The sequence below is a fragment of the Nansenia antarctica genome, assembly GCF_963989245.1.
Source record: "Nansenia antarctica genome assembly, chromosome: 5".
Lineage (NCBI taxonomy): Eukaryota > Metazoa > Chordata > Actinopteri > Argentiniformes > Microstomatidae > Nansenia > Nansenia antarctica.
Window position 1 is genome coordinate 53,545,460 of NC_137690.1, and position 21,157 is coordinate 53,566,616.

Genomic DNA, 21,157 nt, shown 5'->3' on the forward strand with positions numbered 1-21,157 from the left:
TGAGAGTCCAACCTTGGAGTCAGAGCGAGGAAAGGGGTGAGAGTCCAACCTTGGAGTCAGAGCTAGAAAGGGGTGAGAGTAGGGCTGGGACGACGCGTCGACGTAGTCGACGTAATTGACTACATCAATACGTCGACTTGCGTAATGTGCGTCGCAAAAAAATGTATTTAAAAAAATCTAGCTGCAATTGCGGCACTGCGCCGACGTGGTGGCGGGGGCGCTGTTTCGCAAATAAGTTAGCTTTCGTTTTTGCTAGCGAAATAGCTGATAGTATGTTGACTGCTCAAGGAGAATATATATTTGAAAGTACAGAATGCCTGAGAGCCTTATATTGCATTATATTACATTATATTTTGAATGGTCATCTGGTGCCTGAATATTGTGTTTTCCTTCACATAAATAATGACATTTCCACCATAAATTGATGCAGAAAGGGCACAAATTGGTGCATATCAATTCACCAGAATGCAAGAAATTAAGTGTTTGATGTTTAAGGACCCCCAGACAGCCCTGCTTCATGGGTCCCCCCCGATGTCAAACACCACTGGTACCACCTCCGCCTCATTTTGAGCCAGGAAAAACCCTGATGGCCATGTTGGCATTCAAGTTGGCTAAACATAGCAGTGAGTATGCCCTGTGTCTGGGGCTGTTTGACAGAGGCAGTTACAGTAGTAGTAGTAGTAGTAGTAGTAGTAGTAGTAGTAGTAGTAGTAGTAGTAGTAGTAGTAGTAGTAGTAGTAGTAGTAGTAGTAGTAGTAGTAGTAGTAGTAGTAGTAGTAGTAGTAGTAGTAGTAGTAGTAGTAGTAGTAGTAGTAGTAGTAGTAGTAGTAGTAGTAGTAGTAGTAGTAGTAGTAGTAGTAGTAGTAGTAGTAGTAGTAGTAGTAGTAGTAGTAGTAGTAGTAGTAGTAGTAGTAGTAGTAGTAGTAGTAGTAGTAGTAGTAGTAGTAGTAGTAGTAGTAGTAGTAGTAGTAGTAGTAGTAGTAGTAGTAGTAGTAGTAGTAGTAGTAGTAGTAGTAGTAGTAGTAGTAGTAGTAGTAGTAGTAGTAGTAGTAGTAGTAGTAGTAGTAGTAGTAGTAGTAGTAGTAGTAGTAGTAGTAGTAGTAGTAGTAGTAGTAGTAGTAGTAGTAGTAGTAGTAGTAGTAGTAGTAGTAGTAGTAGTAGTAGTAGTAGTAGTAGTAGTAGTAGTAGTAGTAGTAGTAGTAGTAGTAGTAGTAGTAGTAGTAGTAGTAGTAGTAGTAGTAGTAGTAGTAGTAGTAGTAGTAGTAGTAGTAGTAGTAGTAGTAGTAGTAGTAGTAGTAGTAGTAGTAGTAGTAGTAGTAGTAGTAGTAGTAGTAGTAGTAGTAGTAGTAGTAGTAGTAGTAGTAGTAGTAGTAGTAGTAGTAGTAGTAGTAGTAGTAGTAGTAGTAGTAGTAGTAGTAGTAGTAGTAGTAGTAGTAGTAGTAGTAGTAGTAGTAGTAGTAGTAGTAGTAGTAGTAGTAGTAGTAGTAGTAGTAGTAGTAGTAGTAGTAGTAGTAGTAGTAGTAGTAGTAGTAGTAGTAGTAGTAGTAGTAGTAGTAGTAGTAGTAGTAGTAGTAGTAGTAGTAGTAGTAGTAGTAGTAGTAGTAGTAGTAGTAGTAGTAGTAGTAGTAGTAGTAGTAGTAGTAGTAGTAGTAGTAGTAGTAGTAGTAGTAGTAGTAGTAGTAGTAGTAGTAGTAGTAGTAGTAGTAGTAGTAGTAGTAGTAGTAGTAGTAGTAGTAGTAGTAGTAGTAGTAGTAGTAGTAGTAGTAGTAGTAGTAGTAGTAGTAGTAGTAGTAGTAGTAGTAGTAGTAGTAGTAGTAGTAGTAGTAGTAGTAGTAGTAGTAGTAGTAGTAGTAGTAGTAGTAGTAGTAGTAGTAGTAGCAGGTCGCCGAATTAAAGGTGTCTGTGTTTAATTGCGGGCCCACAGACAGCCCCCATGCATCAGCTGATCATTTAAAGGGGCGGCCGTCTGAGTAATGTGCATGTCACACGCTGCTTTGTTTTATAAGAGCAGCAGCTATTACCCAGAGTGCTTTATAAAGACACTGTTAAACAGAGAGAGACAATACAGCCATTATTTTGGGGAAAATAATCGTTAGACTAATCGTTAGAAAAATAGTCGTTTGGGACAGCCCTAGGTGAGAGTCCAACCTTGGAGTCAGAGCGAGGAAAGGGGTGAGAGTCCAACTTTGGAATCAGAGCGAGAAAAGGGTTGAAAGAGTCCAACCTTGGAGTCAGAGCGAGGAAAGGGGTGAAAGAGTCCAATCTTGGAGTCAGAGCTGGGAAAGGGGTGAAAGTCCAACCTTGGAGTCAGAGCGAGGAAAGGGGTGAAAAAGCCCAACCTTGGAGTCAGAGCGAGGAAAGGGGTGAAAGAGTTCAACCTTGGAGTCAGAGCTGGGAAAGGGGTGAAAGAGTCCAACCTTGGAGTCGGAGCGAGGAAAGGGGTGAAAGAGTCCAACATTGGAGTCAGAGCTAGGAAAGGGGTGAAAGAGTTCAACCTTGGAGAAAGGAGAGACATTTTCAGACGCAAATAATTGTACAAGTGAGCAAAGAAAGTTGTGCACTGTAAAGTTATGAGAAGTGTTATGGCTGTAGAAAGCAGGGGAGAGAATCATGCAATCTGATTAAATAAAGACTATAAGATAGGGGTGGGCATCAATGATCGACGATCGATAAGGATCTTGGTCGATCACAAAATATTTTGCTCGATAATCGTAAAAAAAATGTTTTTAATAATAATAATAATGGAAATTAGTTTGTCCACGTGTCACCAGATTGCGTTCGTCTCTCACCCCTGAACATGTTAACATGATCATCTTTCTGAACAAGAACCAGTAGGCCTGCCGCCTACAGTCTCTCGCTGGAGTTTAAATTTAAGTTAAGCTGGACGCTCTTAAGGACACTAACGTTTTCAGTCATCCTCCTATTTGTGAGTAACTGTTTTTTTACTGCTCCTATGGTGAGTTACTTATTTTCTATATTTTTATTTATAACGTAAAATGTGTTTTTAAGTTAAACAATTTAAGCTACTCACTGCCTTGTTTAAGAGGATTGTTATCTGACTGTAGTGTCTAGTTTGAATGTGAATGAATGAATGTGTGCAATAGCAACACAAATAAAGTTTTTTCCCCAAGAAAAAAAACAAAAAACTTTTATCGATTAATTTTCTTGCGATTATCGAAAAAGAAATTTTGATCGTTTGCCCAGCCCTACTATAAGATATGAAAAAAGTTAAAAAAAGATTCCAGAGAAATGGTTAACCACCAACATACAGAACATTCATACAGTATTCATTCATGCATTAGCAATTACAGGGTATTATCAAAGCATTTCCAACACAACCATAAGACACATTTACTTAGTAACATTAGCATTTTACTTCAGGTTACAAATTTCACAGAACTAGGTTAAGAACAGTGCACATTTTAAGTAAGAAGAAAAATTTGACTTCAGTTCCTCAACATTTGATATAATATTTGGACTTTGAGCAGAGCATATTTATCTGTCATTAGAGCTGAGATGAGGATAGAGTGTGCGAGTTAGAATTGGTTAGAGTGAGTTCAGTATTAGGCAGGCAGACATTATTTTATTTTTTTATTAATTTGTTTTTCAGATTTTATCCCTTTTTCACCCAATTTGGTATCCAATTGAACCCAAGCCTAGCATCCAATTATCCCCTGCCTATTGCGTAGGATCCGCCGCACGACCCCGTGGCCGGCAGCCCCAGAGGAGATCGCCAGGCAGACTAGCTGACTGGCTCCTCGAGCCCAGCACCGTTATTCCGGCACCCCGGGGGCGCTGTTGCGCGACGGATCCTTGTCCGGAAATAGTCCTATACCGCCCTCTGGAGCGGCCGCTCAATATGCCGCTCCCTGTGTGCCTCGGCCATATCCGGGTCTGGCGAGACCGGGATTCGATCCCAGTCCCCGGTGGGCAGCTTGCACTAGTGGCTAGTGCTTAGACCGCTACGCCACCGCGGGGCATGCAGGCAGACATTTCTGTGGGTCATTACCTTGTCAATTCTGCGTCTAACGGGTCCAGGTTTGCGGTGCTTCATCACTTCGCTGGGCACTTCCTCTGCAGGGTGGGAGGGGGGGACTTCAAAGGGCACAGGATCTGCCAGGGAAACAGATGGATTCAAAACTTCAATCGCCACGGTTCTTACACTGAGTGTGGGTGGGGGGGTTGTCTTCTCTAAGTTGAACTCAAAAGGAGAGGCACAATGTGCATGGTCCTCCATTTTCAACACTGAAGCCAGGCAGCGATAAAGTGCCTGGCTTCAGTGTCAGCCACTGCTGTGACAGGAGCAGCTTTGACTAGCCTACATACTAGGGGTGCAACGGTTCAATTGCCCCACGGTTCAGTATGAACCTCGGTTTTTGGGTCACGGTTTAGGTACGTGTTTTGTGCGTAAGGAGATCAAATGTTTTACTATTTATTTCCAAACTGCTACTTTACTTTATTTTGCTTATACTTATGGAACTTTAACATTCAGACACATTCCAGAATATTACTGGTATAATATAGCAAATATAAATATAAAAAATATATAATTTAGAAACACTTTCAAACGTAAAAGTGCCTCTTAGGCTTGACTACTGGTATATGAGAGGAAGAATTAAGAGTAAAAGTGCACTTTAGGCTTGACAGGTAGACCATATGCGCATTATGCGCATATACGACACACATGAAGCAATTAACGTTTCCCACAATGCAGATTTGTAGCAATCCGGGGCTTCCTCAAACTGTTGCCATTTTCTGAACTCCGCTCGCCATGAACAAACATTTGAACAAGAAGCAACTGCGTTCCAGACAAACTCCAATTTTCAATGGAACGCAGTAAAAACCGTAAAACCGACATTCACTAATGCGTATTGAACCGTGGATGGCGAACCGTACGGTTCAATATAAAACTGAGAACCGTTGCACCCCTACTACATACATTTGCAACTTTCAAAACAGAAGCGAGTACAGCAGAATCAGGGGAGGCTGGTGGAAGTAGAAAACAGAGGACAGATGCTCTTGTAATGCATGGGCCGGAATAAGATTCCGTTCATTCCGTTCCATGCAATACAACAAGCCCGTCCTCCGATTTCTACCTCCACTGACCTCTAATACAGCTGTCAGGTGCTTCCTACCGTGGCGGCTAGATGGAGGGATGGCGGGGGTCTTCTTGAACATGGACTCCATGGTCGTGTCCATCTCTGAGTCCGAGTCCTTCAGCAGGCTGCTGTAGGACCGCGGGGTCACGTTCCGCCTCGGCTGCTTCCTGGTGGAAGGACTTAGGCAGTCTGAGGGGGTCATTGGGGTCAACCCCTCCTCTTCTCCTCCTCCTGCTCCTCCTCCTCCTGCTCCTCCTCCCCTCCACTCCTCCTCCCCCTCCTCCTCATCGGTAGAAAGTTGGCCGCTCGCCGACGACCTTTGACGTTTCACCTGGACTGTGCAGCAGAAACCACATGTCATGGAACATGTCAATTGTTTGGGTTAAATAATATAAGACAAGACAAATCAGCTGGTTCCAGCGTGTGGTTTCATGTTTACAGTACATGTAACAAGAGGTGTGTGTGTGTGTGTGTGTGTCTACGTGGGAGTGACAACGGTTAATGGTTAAGCCCTAAATACAAGCACAGTGACATACCTTTGTACGGCCTGGTGTTTGTGCGACTTGCTTTGAGCGACTCAATCCGAGCACACCTCTTTAAGCTGGTGAGATGGGGAAAGAGTCCATGTGGTTCAAAAGTGCATTTATAAATAATGTATCAAAAAAGTACGACAACAATAATAAAACAAGCTGAACAAAAGCTGCTTCTGAAGAAGTGAGATACATACATAAAAGAAACGCCTTGAGGAAGGTGATTATATAAAATCCAAGCACAAAACAACTAGAAGGTGTAAATAGACTGGAGCATCTCTTTAAATGTGCATCTATGAGTAAAGTAAGTAGGAGCATCTAACAAAATTCAAGGCAACGTACACGCAGCACTGGCGTTTGGTATTGGGCCCTCCAAACTTGGGCTTATCCAGGCAGTTGCTGCACGTGCCGCAGTCCTCCTCTTGGTAGCAGCCCTTGCACTTCAAACACCGGCGGGCTCGTCCCCCAGGCCCGAAATGACCACCACCCGGCCTCCGTTTCAACCTGCGAATCCTTATCGGCTTGTGTTCCATCGAGCCCCCACTATCCTGGTCAGAGGGGTCTGCCACATCTAGAGAGAGAAAGGGGGGGGGTCACGATCATTAAAGGTGCAGGGTCTGTATGTTTGGATATCTGCCATCTTTAACAAACACGGCGAAATTCTGTTTGAAGTTTCGACAGTAACAACATCCTCTCTGACAATAATATAACCCCCTTAAAATGGACTTTCAGCTGACATTAGCTTTTGTTTTTCTGCATACGCACATGATTCGAAGAGGCAGCCATCAAGGGATCTCATTACCTGATCGCTACTGATTAAATGTAGTCATAACAACCATTAGGACGCTTTTAGAAAGCTTCAATGTTACATACTGTACATTGAATGTGAAGTAACATAACTCTTAAGGCAGATTGCTGCTGCTTTCCTAGCTTTTTCCTTGCTTTTTATGCAACAGTTCACTAATTGGCTCTATTCATTCCATCTAACCGTTATGCATACAGGTAAGTGAATTAAGAACAGATTCTTATTTGCTACAACAACTTTCGTGGACATTTAGAGGAGTATGTTGCATCGAGGTAAGGGGTGTACCCACCTTCTGTGGCTGGTGAGGGGGTGATTCCCTCTCTCTCGTGGAGTGGAAGGGCGCTGAGCCTGGGAATGTCATCAGACACCATGGCACGAGGCTGCCCCAACGCCACCGCAGCTGCCCGACACACGTGTTTGATCCGTGGGCCACCTAGCAGTCGCTCCTATGGGCAACAGAATGAAATAGGATGACATATTAATGAAGATTAAACTCCACACAAAAAGATTACTCTAAATGCAACAAAAGCATCAGTGTGCTCTGTCATTTAAACCTGAAAAGCTACCAAATCCATGTCAATAATGAACAGTAGCCATCAATTAATTTTGTCATCCACTAAAACAGACACCAGTCTCCTTCCTGCACCTCAGTAAACAATACGCACGCACGCACGCACGCACGCACGCACGCACGCACGCACGCACGCACGCACGCACGCACGCACGCACGCACGCACGCACGCACGCACGCACGCACGCACGCACGCACGCACGCACGCACGCACGCACGCACGCACGCACGCACGCACGCACGCACGCACGCACGCACGCACGCACGCACGCACGCACGCACGCACGCACGCACGCACGCACGCACGCACGCACGCACGCACGCACGCACGCACGCACGCACGCACGCACGCACGCACGCACGCACGCACGCACGCACGCACGCACGCACGCACGCACGCACGCACGCACGCACGCACGCACGCACGCACGCACGCACGCACGCACGCACGCACACACACACACACACACACACACACACACACACACACACACACACACACACACACACACACACACACACACACACACACACACACACACACACACACACACACACACACACACACACACACACACACACACACACACACACACACACACACACACACACACACACACACACACACACACACACACACACACACACACACACACACACACACACACACACACACACACACACACATTCTCTCTCTCTCTTTGACGTACCCGAGCAGTGACATCTTTGGTTGCTCCCCTGAATCCTCTCCTCCTACCCCCTGCCATTTCTCTGGATCCCACCTTCAACGGTCCAGACAGTAGCTGAATGAGACACGGGTGTAACAATGAAGTCATCACAACATTTAGTACTGTTTAGTGCCATTGCCATGTTGGTGCGTCTTTTCGGCGCCCATGTTAACAGGTTAGAGCAAGCACACAGCGTGAGACGCACGGCTCAAGCGGGCTGTGTGGCTCTGCTCTCTAACCTGTTAACATGGGCGCCGAAAAGAAACGCACACGCGCTGCTGAGGTAGAGGTATCCGGTGTGGCCCAGGCGTAATCCAGCCACCTACTCTATTAAAAAAAGCACCAATACAGAGATGACTATGTTAACCTCTGCTAAACTCAAAACGGCTGAAACAAGCTCAGTGGCTCTGTCTCAATATCTACATTAATATACTAATTAGAATGCATGATCAATACACTGCTTCATTCATTCTAGTGTGGATATTGGAACGGATCATTGGATGACTTGATACACGGATTCTCACCTGTGATGACTTGAGTTGTTTCTGCTGGTCGATCTTAATGAGCTGGACCTTTGCCCTCTTCAGCAGGTGCAGCATATTCCTGTTGGCCCCGGTGAGGTTGATCCGATGACTCGTTCTCCCCTGGTCCACTAACACCCCATTGCCATCAACCTCAGCCTCATTCTCAGCTAATTGAGCAGAATCTCCTGGGGAACGGAATCAAGAGTTAGCTCTTAAGGCTGAATGACTTAAAGTGATCTAATATGAGCTGTCACTACATGGGACATGGGGTAATTCCTAATTATATTAATTACATATACATAATCACTTGCATGGTTCATTAAGTAGTAGGCCTATAACCTAAATTACCTGAGAATATGTACTCAAATGACCCAAAGACACAGGCTAAAGCTGGATCATTAGGCAATATGCAATATTCCTCAAGCATGACTGCAGTGCATATCAAAGTAAAACAGCATATCATAACAACACAACAATCAAAATAATTTTCGGGAATGCTAAAACATCAGTAATTAATGTCAAATTAAGCACTCATGCTTAGTTCTCGCTGGGACCATACTGAACAATGTATGCACTCACTGCAATCTAAGTAGCTTTGGATAAAAGTCTCATCTAAATAGCATATATTATATTATTCTATATTAATTCCCAGATAAAGTGCTTACTTTGGACATTTTCCATTCCGTTAGCTCCCTTCCCCTCCTCCTCCTCCTCCTTCAAGGCAAGTTGAGATGCTGCTGCGTTGGCAGCGGCAACACCACGGACCAGCACCGCCAGTTTCCTCACCACCCCTGGAGAGTTCAGGTCCTCCATTGTGAGCTTGGACTTCCTGCTCTTCTTTACTGGCGAGGTCGAACTTGGGTCCTCTGCGGATTTTTCTCCTGCTCCACCCTGAGCACTAGAGGGGTATTTCTTTTGCTGGGCGAGTTTGGAGGTAAGCTTTTTGAGTTTCTCATAGACCTTAAGGTGGGAAGAGGCTTCCTCCTCTTTCGGATTGTCCTCGCTCTTACACGACGGGCCATTTATCGGGGAGGTCCGTGGCCAGGAAACCTCGTCGTGGAACCTCTTGGGTGCCTTGATAACTCTGGAAGACCTGGCACTAATCACGGGTGTGGAGGAGGTACTGACACCCTGCTGGATCTCTCCACCGGGGGTCAGGCTAGAGTCACCCTCCGCCTTGCTGGCGCACACCCCCTGCAATGGCAGTTCCTGTCCCTCCTCCTTCACCTGTGGCTCGTAGGTGTAAAATACAAACTTCCGCCTAACCCTGCGTTTTAGAATACGGTCTGTCTGGAGCTGCCTATCAGCCTTCCTCCTGTGACCAAATATGGACTTCCGCAATTTTTTAAAACTTTTACGGGGAACCTCCACCGTTCCGTCGCGTGGCATCGCTGGCTCCTGTCCCGTCTCGGCTCCAGCCTCGGCTCCCGCCTCTAGGGAGGCGCCCATGCCCTTGGACTCAGAATTAGGGGACACGGTTACTCCCTGAGTGGCATCATGGATATCTGTGGTCACATCCTCTTGGTGGGATCCTCTCCTCTTTTTGGCAGACCTCTGCGGCTTAGCTTGATCCGTCTCGGCATTGTCTGACGCCTCATGGGACCCTTTCCCCTTAGAACCCTTCCCTTTGCCCTTAACCACCGTCAGGGTCCACACAAGCTTGCCCTGCTTGGTACCTCTGGAGAGGCGTCGGGCTGTGCTGGTTCCCTTGCCGGGGCTTCTGCTACCCTTGGTTGTTTGGTCTTGCCTGCTACCCTTTCTGACTCTCTTAAGCGGATTTGTTGTGCTTCCGCTCTGTGAACCTGAGCCAGGAGACTCTGTAGAAGCCTTGTCTTTCTTCCCTGTCCCAGTACCCTGCTTCCCTGTAGATTTACCCCCTGGTCTTGGGGCTACCTCCTCGTGTGCCAGTTTGACAGTTTTGACATCTATCTTGGGCGTCCCCAAGTTTTTCCCCGGACCCTCAGGGTCTATTTCTGAGCCCTTTACTCTGCTACTGCGCAGATTGACTGTGACAGTCTTCATGTCTGGGGCTGCGGGAGGCTTCTCTTGGTTCAGTAATGACGTCTGGAGAAGACTGCCTGGAAAAGGTAGAGAGAAATTACAATAAGCTATAAAAGGACTGTACCTCACAAAGTGCAGAATGTAAACAAAACTCATAATTTGGGTGGAGACAGGCTTCATCGTTACGATTGGTAGCAAAAAAAAGTAGCACGGTAGCAGATTGACAGTAAATTCCAGTAAATTCATCAATTTACCTAACCAGATCCGAACATATTTACAGTTTGTTAGCAACCACTCAGATTTACTTTTGCTAGCAATCATAAATGTGATGGAGTCCGTCTCCAAAGGTTATGTTTGTCTCTAGTTATGTTTACATTCTGCAGTTTGTGATGTATGGACTTTCATAGGGTATTACCATGTATTCATTTCCAACAAATAAACGATGTGTAAGTAGTGGAGCACCACTTGGAGGCAGATTAATAGAAGGAAATGGAGAAATACAGAGGAAATGGAGTCTACTTACTTTCAGAGACCTTGTGTGGTGAATGTAAGGACTGTAAATCAGTCCCAAACACGGTGAAATCGTTATCCTTGGAAAAAGAAACAACAGCTTAAGAATACAACACAATGTTCAGCAGTGTAACAAGCTAATAGGCAAATATGATATGTACAATGGTCAGAAAACAAATAAGACTATCTCTCAAAGATACCAGCTTCTACACATAACCAGTCACTGGCAGTCAGCATAACATTAATTAACAAACCACATTTATTCTTGTTAGCATTTAGAGAGCACTGTCTGTGGGTGTATGAGTGGGATTAGATTAAACCCATTGGTCCCCCTGCTATCTGGTTACAAACCGTCACATTGAACAGGTTTACCAGATTATCAGGTTACAACAGGAGTGGGGAGATAACGGTATAACATATGTGACTGCTCCTGGTGTTTCTGGACACCTCTCGGAAATGAGAAAGACGTCAAATTCGTCTTTAAAGTTTTTTTTCCAGATTTTCGTTTTTTTAGCTAACATTCAACTCGAAGATGTGAAGTACCCACTCGTTATTTTTCCGAACAGTTTTACGTTCATTAAATAAGTGTAATCTATAACAGAATGACTTCGTTTCTTGTTGTTTGATGGGGATTCATTATCTTTGATGGGGATTTTCTGTGCTTAGTAATTTCCGGTGTAGCAACTTTCAAATACTCATGTCATCTTCAATTTGTTTCCGATTTCAATGTATGATGCATCATTTGAAAGCTTACAATCTGTAGTTTAAGCACATGTAAAACACTGAAAAATGATTTCGCCTACAGGTAGCCCTTTTCATTGGGCTGTGTCACATATGTGTGGTGGCCTGGGAAAACCCGTCGGATGTCGCTGGCGTTTGTTTGTGGCAAAGAGCAAAAATAGACGGAAATCGCGATTTTGATATTATGTGGTATTCTAGTACTTTGAACTCCATACTACATTATGGTGAATAAACATTTTAAGAAAACAAAAGAGAAAGTACTTGTTTTATACCGACGAGGCGAGCAGACTAACACCGCATCACAAGCAGACAAACGAGACCGGCCGATTTGCATAGGCTCCTCCCCCGACCCGGAGGAGAAAGGGGTCGGGGGCAGCATGGGGGCAGCATTTCTTACCTTTCACTTTTTTTGACATGATACATTAAAATGCTCATAACTTTTTAAAATAAAGGGCTATCTCAGTCATTCAACCAGTTATGAATAGCTGAGAACTTCTAATTTATGGAAATATAAAAAAATGAAAATGTCAAAATGCCACCATGTGAAGGGTTTTCCCAGGCCACCACACATATGAACAGTGTTTCCTCTACATGCATTTATTGGTGGCGGGCCGCCACGAATGAATTTCCTCCGCCACGAATTGATTCAGTCCACAAAAAAAGAAAAAAGAAAAATCTCCCAAAAAAAAGAAAAAAATCTGAACATTTTAGCTGATTAAAATATATCTGATCCTAGATCAGCGCTATAATGGATGTTGACTAAAAGTGCACCTAAATCCACGTCCATCTCTCTCTAACCGCTGATCCAAAATCAGATTAATGACATTCAGTTGACGACGTGACACAAGGGCTCCTGATTGGTCTAAATGTGAACTGTGGTATTATTGTTATTGTGTACAGGCCACCGTAGTGACATCAGGGGGGTATTCCATCAACATCGCTAAAGGGAAAATCCAGGTTTAGTCTGATAAATCTCGCGAGAGTTATCAAAAATAAGCCAGGATTTTCCTTTAGCGACGTTGATGGAATACCCCCCAGGTCAGGTGGGCAGGTTACGACGAGACAACAAGAGACCGGTATTGTAGAGCTTACAGAGCGAGTTAAAATAAAGACACTTACATTGAAATACAGAAGGACTCACGTGTATGTTTAATAGAATAACACGACATGGTGTCAGAAGTCCTGTAAGTGAGTGTTAAGAGTTAGATCGGCCGACAAGTGTCATTTGAGCTCGTGACGGTGAGAAGGGAGAAGAAAAAATTGATGCTAATGCTAACGCGGGAGCAGCTGCAGTCCAGAGAGCTTCTTCGAAAAATTAAACGAAAACAGCGACAGATGGATGGATTTTTCAAGAAAAAAGATGTCCCAGACACTTCAAACATTGCTGAAGCTAGCAGTGGCTATGAGCGACCCGAAACTGCATGGCTGGCAGGACCAAAGAAGCTAGGTGGTGGATCAGCTAACAGCGTTTATGGCGGGGTACCACCACCACCAGCTACAACTACAACTACAGCGGGAGAGCCATCAGCATCGGCTAGCTGTGTTGGTGTATCAGCAGACATTAGCAAGTCAAAAAACTATTCTTATGTGCCGTCACTTTAGCAACGACACAGGATTGTCAAGGGGAAAAGAAGGGGAGACGATTTTTTTATTGACAACGGAATTACATGCTGGAAAAACATGCAGCTAAAATTCAGGGAACATTTGGACCTTCAGAGACACACGGGAGAAGTACGGGAAAACAGGGCTGATGTGGGTGTCATCAAAGGTAAGAGTTTGTTTTCTTTAACTCAGCTGATACTCAGCTGTTTACCGAATGCTCCATCTGACTGTGATTTTACTTCTGTAATGTGGTGGGTTGACATAATTCACGCACGGAACTATAGGTTGAGAGTATTGTTCCGTCCGCAGTTGAGTGCGTAGTACCCAAGTTGTTTAGACTGTTCAGTGTTTCCTCCAGGAATTTTTACAATGGTGGCGGGTAGTGCTGACCGCACTGATTTTTTCGCGTGCACGCGCATGAAACGCGCACGCGCGCTCAAAACAACGACGTAATTTCAGCCAAAACTCGAGGATGGCCCAAAAAAATAAAATGTTTTCCTGTACTTCTCCCGTGTGTCTCTTATTGTCTGTGTCTGCATGTTTTTCCAGCATGTAATTCCGTTGTCAATAAAAACAAAAACACTGATCTGACGTTTTTTTTCACAACGTTATTACTCACTTTAAGCCCAGGAGGGAGTTAGCGATTAGCGATGTTTAGCTTAGCTTAGTTTAACAGAAGTATCTTCACTTTTAACATGACTTCCCGTGGTCGTAGAGGGCTGGTCGACGGCTTAAAATGACCGTGTAGACCTGTAGACCTTATCCAGCTATAGTCTTGTGTTTCTACCCCGGGCATAGCCGGTGTTATTCACGGACAAACACTCCTGTTAGAGTGGTTCTAGTACACTGGACATAGGTAACACATAGAGAGGCTTCTCCTCTCTCTCTCCATCCTACACTACACTACACTACGCATCCTATACTACACTACACTACGCTAGCTCGCGGTGTTCGGGTGACAGCCAGGGCGCGTTCGTAAATACGCTCTGGAAATCTGATCAGCACTCACGGAATGCCTCTTGTCCAATCAAATGACTTGGTCCCTTTATGACGTTGAACCCAGTGTGCGCTCCGGGGCTCTCAGAGCGAATTTACGAACGCAGCCTCAAGTTCAATACTCGCGACACACACGGACTGGTCCAGTTTCAGCGCTTGTGGGTGTGTCTAGCGCTGTGAAGGTCTGAAAAGCGGCCTAAATTTTTTTTTTTTTTTGGGTTGAGAAATCTGAATGGTGGCGGAGGAAATTCCATCGTGGCGGTCCGCCACGATGAAATGCATGTAGAGGAAACACTGCTGTTCTATTTACTGCTTGAGTGTGTTGTTGACAATCGTTCATGTCCTTCATTAAACGTTTAGCTTTGTCATTTGATACGCCGCCTACGACTACCATCTCTCTGCACTACAGTTAACAGTTAATCAGTAACGTTAGCCGCTTTTGTGCTCATGTAGGCCTACTTCGTATTATATTATAGCTGATGATCTTTGTGTGTGTGTATGTGACTGTCAGTCACAAGTTTATATTCTGTATATTCATTATTATTTTTTGGCCATCCTCTAGTTTTGGCTGAAATGAGGTCGTTGTTTTGCAAAAAAAAAAGACAAAAAATAAATAAATAAAAAAATGTCGCGCGCGCGGTCAGGGCTATCCGCCACCAATGTAAAAATTCCTGGAGGAAACACTGATGAACTTTAATTACAAAGGCCACTTCCAGCCCTTGCCTATATTATAATGCAGTGTGCTCAATGCTGGTGCCAACCCCCAATTTGCAACATTTGATACATTCTCTACAGCATTCAGCAAGTCAGATGTTGGGGACCAGAAAAACTAAAAAACAGGCTCATTTTCTTCACTAAGATTGCAGCCAGCTTTGTCTGCTAAAATTAGCACAGATAAAACTATCTGTAAGCGCAGTCACCATGCGCAGTCACCCCCCCAGTTCTATGCAGTGAAGTGTGGCAATGAAACTACCAAAAAAAGATATGATTCAACCTCCACCAGCTTCTAGTAAGTGCTAGTGGAAGTTTCTTGTAAGTGCCTTTACCTCTCTGAAAGAAGGGTCACATGTACTGTACATACTGGAGAGTGAATCGTCAATAACTTTATTGAAAGGGAGACTAACCATCTCAGAAAAAGGGATATGATGAATTAGAAGCAGTAAAAAGCTGGGCCGGTTTCACAGACAAGGCTTAAGCATAGTCCTATATCACACTTTCCATGTAAAATCTCCATTGAAGATGCTTTTTAGTCTAGGATTAGGCTTAAGCCTTGTCTATAAAAACGAGTCTGTTATGTTTTAACATTATGGTGCTGATTGAGACCAAATCAAACAACAAATCAATTTCGAATCAAAATCGCAATTATGAAAAGTAATGAAATCCTCTGCAAATTGCAGGACATTGCTAATTGTAAATAATCGTATTCATCACTTAGGCCTATGTCCTGTACTATTGTCACTTTTTTTATGATCTTGAATTATGCCTTATTGTCTTGTGCTGCAATGTCAGGAACCGAAGCCTAATATTTTTACTCTCTTACAGTTGTGTAATGTGACGTAACAATAAACTTGAAATTTAAGACGCACACAGACACTTTTTTGACCCCTCTTCAGTGTAGACTAGGCTTGCTGCTGGAGGTCGGGCAGCACAATTAGAATGGTCTTACAAAGGAGTAGAGTAGAGAAGTCAGAGTTCATTATAAAGACTAGCACTTATCCTGATCGCTGATGGAGCCTGATGACGAATCACTAATACTGACCACATATTTAAGTTACAACTGAGGATCTCCATTTCACTTTTACATTTTTAGCCTATATTACATTTTTGACGTCTTTATCCAAAGCGACTCACAGCAAAGGCATTTGTCTAAAGTAAGTGAATCATCTATTCCATCAGTCATCATAAGTAGGGATGCACGATATTATCGGCACCGATATTTATCGGCCCGATATTGAGGAATTAATGTTTATCGGTATCGGTATTTATTATAAAATTAGCCGATATTTAAACCGATAATATGAAGCCGGAAATATTTCTGCTTCCGGTTTCCGGTTTCCGCACTCTGCTTCCGGGTTCCGCGCTCAGGCACGCAGTTTGTATAGACGAGACGCGAGCGAAACATGCCTTCCCCTGTGTGGACATTCTTCACAATTTCTAAGGCAGATGTTGCGTTTGCAATTTGCAATACATGTTCAACAAAAGTTCGGAGAGGAGGGCAAAGGGCAAAGAGTTACAACACAACGAATCTAATAAGTCGCCTGAAGAATCACCATTGCAAGCACGCTGTATGGAAGGAATATCAAGCACTCGTAGCAGAACACGTTAGCCCAGCCACGGAAAAAGAATCCGCGGTGCCTATTGAAAACGCATTTGAAAACAGCAGGAAGTTCACTCGAGACAGCTCAAAGGCTCAAGCCATCAATGAAAAAATAATGGAGTTGATGGCCCTCGACGACCAGCCTTTCTCTGTAGTAGAAGATAAAGGATTTCGCCAGCTAATTTCACATTTAGAGCCCCGGTATGTACTCCCAAGTCGCCGCTATTTTGCAGACGTGTGCCTGCCGGCTCTGTATGATACAGTCGCCACACACATCCATAGTCTGATCGATACTAGCGTAAGCCAGATACGTTTTACCACGGACATATGGACTTCTGACGTTAGTCCAGTCAGTATGCTTAGTTTAACGGCCCAGTGGCTGGATGAGGACTTCAATATGAAGAAGACACTGCTGCATGCGCAGGAGTTCTCCGGTTCGCATACTGCGACAGCCATCCGCGGTGCTTTTGAAACCATGTTTGGACAGTGGAATATACCTAAGGAGCGGGTGCACGTTGTGCTGAGGGACAATGCGCGCAATATGGTCAGGGCTTGTGATGAATGTGAAGTTGCAAGCTTGGGCTGTATGGCCCACAGTTTACAACTTGCCGTTAATGAGGCTGTACTGAGCCAGAGAAGTATATCCGACTGTGTTGCGATCGGGAGGAAGATGGTAGGACACTTTAAAAAACCATAAAAGGAGGCCAGATCTTGGCTAAAAAAAGCATTGTGCACTGTATAACAGATTCTGTTTGTTAGAGGAAATAATAAATGAACATTTGAAGACTCAGAAGTGTTCTCTTTGTTGTGTTAACAATAGTGATGTAAGTTAGATTTGGTGAGATCACTATGGAATATTAAATCATCAATCTTTGCTCACTACATAGCCTTTCTTACCTTCAGGTGTGCATGAACTACAGGTTATCAACTGTGAAATGATATCTGAATTGTCTTTATTGTCATTGATATAGTACTGTACCAAACAACGAAATTTGGGAGGGGGAGCTCCCCTGGTGCTAGGAAAGAAAAAATAAAATAATAATAATAATATCGGTATCGGTATCGGTATCGGCCACGAGAAGCGGGTAAATATCGGTATCGGTATCGGTTGGGAAAAATGCATATCGTGCATCCCTAATCATAAGAAAAACAAATCTATGCTAGGACCAGGGGCTATTGGTAGTCATAATGCTAGAAGATGTTGATGCTAAAAATGTCATTATTATTATTATTATTATTATTATTATTTACAGTAGAGAAACTGTACAGGGGGGGGGGGGGGGGGTCATACTGTGTCATAAGGACTGAGGAGGCCACACAAGGACAGAAAGTGTGATCAACCTGCAGGGCATCATGCTTCTTAGTTGGAAAATGCCCTAAAACAAAAGTGGGTAAAACGGGTTACAACCCACTCTACTGCCAATGGCAGCACCAACATAAAGGGAATGGAAACAGCAGGCACACTCACTCCGACACCCTCACACCCATCTTCATACTCAACATTATAGAATCTCATTCAGAATGATGCTGCTCCACCATTCTACTGCATGACAGCAGATCAGGTATAGAGCAGCACGGTTGTTCCCACTGACTTAAGACAAGCCTTATATTAGATTAGATTAGATTCAACTTTGTCATTGCAGAGTACACGTACCAGACAACGAAATGCAGTTTAGCATCTAACCATAAATGCAAATAGTGATATAAGAACATTATATAAAAATAAACATGATATAAAAACATGACAATGACAGTGATAGGCACAGTATGGCAAGTACGGTACAGTTATATGAGCGATATGATGTTATATGTGACTCTATGGCATTCTATGGCAATGGATTGCATCAGTAGTACAGCCTGATCATGATGTCAAAGTCACACGGTAAGAACCCTGCTCATGTGATCCAGAGTGGTGGATGGAGCGATTTGAAATCACAATATATGGAATTGTCTAATGCCCAAGAGATGTCAATGAGCTATTAGGTCAACTGCCGAATCACGTGATGATAACATGGAGTAGGGAAGGTGATTAGAGAGAAAGGAGATGGTGATGAATTGCAGTGATGCCTTGTAAATACTTTAAAACTGCTTAGCAGACTGTGTGCAACAATATCAGAAAATGATGTCTGACTGTATGCCTGTCTGACATATTCTATTTCAATGTTCTATTGACAGCTTGCACAGGTATAACACTCAAAAACGGTTTACTTTTAATTATTTGTTGTACTTACATATATAATTCTTACTTAAGTCACAGTGTCAATCACAACTTACAGTACATTTAGTTAGCCAAACAAAATAGCTACACTCATAATATCTCTGTTACAGCCTCCAACCAAGCTCATTTTGTTAGAAAATGGGCTGCTGTAGTCGTGTCTTGACACAGGTAAAGCAGACACACACACACACACACACACACACACACACAGCACTATGGATCTGCGATCAGGCAGGTGGAACGTCTCGAGAACGTTTCTGTCCCCAGATGACGCACTGACGTTCTAAACATTGAGCTGTCAAGCGAAATGCGACCGGGAAATAACCACATAACCATAACGCTCGTTAGCGGGAGAAACGTCGATAACTACGAGACGACAATCGCGCTAACGACAAGGGGTTGACTGTGTTTCAAGCTGAACAAATATCATAGCTAGCAGTGATATCATTGGCATACAACAAACTTGTATCCACGGTTACGGTAACACTGTCTGACAACCGCCAATTTACCCGCCATACAAACAATAATTAAAGACCCCGGCAAAGCCAGCGTGGGATGCAGTTCTCGAAACAGGCTACAGGACAGATCATTTTCAATTGACGACTGTGGTTTAGCTCGCAAGCTAATTTGAATATGAACCAGCTGGTTGTCTGGCAAACTAACATGGAAACTCATTGCTACTCTACATGCATGATATCTTCTGATTCTGTCATCGAAGTCAATAATACATGGCAGCGGAACCTGCATCTCGTTCTTAATTTTTTTTATTACATTTATTTCTACACACTGATAAGCTGGTTAGTTCTGGTTTAACTGGACAGTATAGTATATACAGTATAACTGGACAGTGCACGGTTTAGAAACTCACCTCCTCACTCTCGCTCGAGTAGAAACCCGCCTCTCTCTGGCGCCTATGTTTCTCAGCAATCCCGATTACGCGCCGCAGAGACGGGTCCTCGCTCAACGTGAGTCCGATGTTGATGGGCCTAGGGCCTCTGGTGACCGTCTCTCCGCCTTCCGAGCCGAGCCTTCCGCGCTGCTGACGTTTCCCCGACCGTAGCCGGCTACGAGATGTCCCAGGCCGGCCGGGGAACCTAGCCCGGGCAGGGGCCGCGGTGTTGGAGCCCCCGACATTAGCGGGAGATGATAATCCGCCTCCCGCTGCCGCCATTATTCACCACTACTACAACAACAACAACGCTGTGCTGTGGCAGGAACGGCGGTGGCGAAACAAGATGGAAAGGCGCGAGATAGGAAGGAAGTAGCTACTGTTGCATCATGGGAATACGAGTTTGAGTTTTGAGGAGCGAGTCATCCCCGTTCCCTTGTACAACAACATAATACTTTTTAGTAATGTTGGGAATTTGTATTAAAATCACTAGAAGTGATAAATCATGTACTATGTGCTCATTTAAATAATATGTGAATGCGGTCAGTTGAGAACAATAGGAAGGTCACGCAAAGCCAAAAGAGAGGTTCTGTTTTTGAGCGACAAGAAGACAAGCTCCTGACTAAAAGAACGTTTTATGATTCAAACTGCCTATAAATTACTTATTTTTACCTATGTGCTAACAACCATTGTATACCTGCTGTTATGATATTCTATTTTTCTGTACTGATTTTATACTTTCATAACTAATGATTAATGATAAGTCTATTGCTTCTATACTATACTTTAACTTGTAAATCGAATCCTAACTCATATTACTGTGCAACTTCAAATGTTTTCACAAGCTACTGATAAGAACTCAACTCACAGCTCTGCTCACAAAGTATGATATCACCATGGGAACGAGACGCTAGCAGGACACTCAGGCTGATAACATACATACACTCTCGCACCCACATACCAGAAGAATTGAAGGCCAACGCTAACGAGAAGACCTTCTGCAGCTGCAACGGATTTGTGCTGACACTTGGAAAACTACCAGATAGAGGGGGGGGCATCACCCAGCCCAAAATGTTTGATGAATGGTATAAAGACTATGTACCAGGGCTAAACGGGAGTCTGGTCTGGTGGAGCTCTTGCAGTTAACTTGTTGACGGCTAGCTGAGACGGGCCTGCAGAGGTGAAACTAGATGAGACCACTTTTCCATGGAAATGAACTAATTATTGCTTGCTGATGTGCTTGAATAAATATTATCTTAATGAACAGTTCAGTAGTGGTGCCTAATATTTGATTGGATCATATCATCTTAAGAAGTGATATCAAGGACGTCTCGTTGAGATTAAACGAACTCGCTTGTAAAGTGACGACTCAATTAAATCGATACTGGAGAAGTTGATCACCTTACAAAATTGGTGACCCCGACGTGATCTTCAACGGGATGCAAGGAGGAGTGGGCGAGGCTGGGTTCGGACTAAGCACTTCCACGGTACCAACACAAAAGAGGTGAGCAGAGCCATTTAATGAAATCTGCTTAGGTAGACAATAGTATTCTAGCTGGAAGTGCTGGGTCCTGGAATCGTCAAACCCATTCTGATCTGTGTCTTTGAAGATCCGTCAAAAGTAAG

General features: G+C 43.9%; 1 protein-coding gene across 1 annotated transcript in view; it reads right to left on the reverse strand.

Annotated features, from left to right (window-relative positions):
* Window positions 1-19,813, reverse strand: part of kmt2ba (lysine (K)-specific methyltransferase 2Ba) — a gene marked incomplete at its 5' end in the record, with an annotated part of 46,696 nt that extends 26,883 nt beyond the window's left edge. The window contains 10 exons of the mRNA XM_080531738.1: window positions 4,010-4,074; window positions 5,136-5,288; window positions 5,636-5,700; window positions 5,972-6,200; window positions 6,724-6,880; window positions 7,716-7,808; window positions 8,258-8,442; window positions 8,923-10,335; window positions 10,782-10,848; window positions 19,511-19,813. Of these exons, the coding sequence (XP_080387864.1) occupies window positions 4,010-4,074; window positions 5,136-5,288; window positions 5,636-5,700; window positions 5,972-6,200; window positions 6,724-6,880; window positions 7,716-7,808; window positions 8,258-8,442; window positions 8,923-10,335; window positions 10,782-10,848; window positions 19,511-19,813 (2,730 nt within the window). The remainder of the gene's footprint in view (window positions 1-4,009; window positions 4,075-5,135; window positions 5,289-5,635; window positions 5,701-5,971; window positions 6,201-6,723; window positions 6,881-7,715; window positions 7,809-8,257; window positions 8,443-8,922; window positions 10,336-10,781; window positions 10,849-19,510) is intronic.
* Between the last annotated feature and the right edge of the window lie 1,344 nt (window positions 19,814-21,157).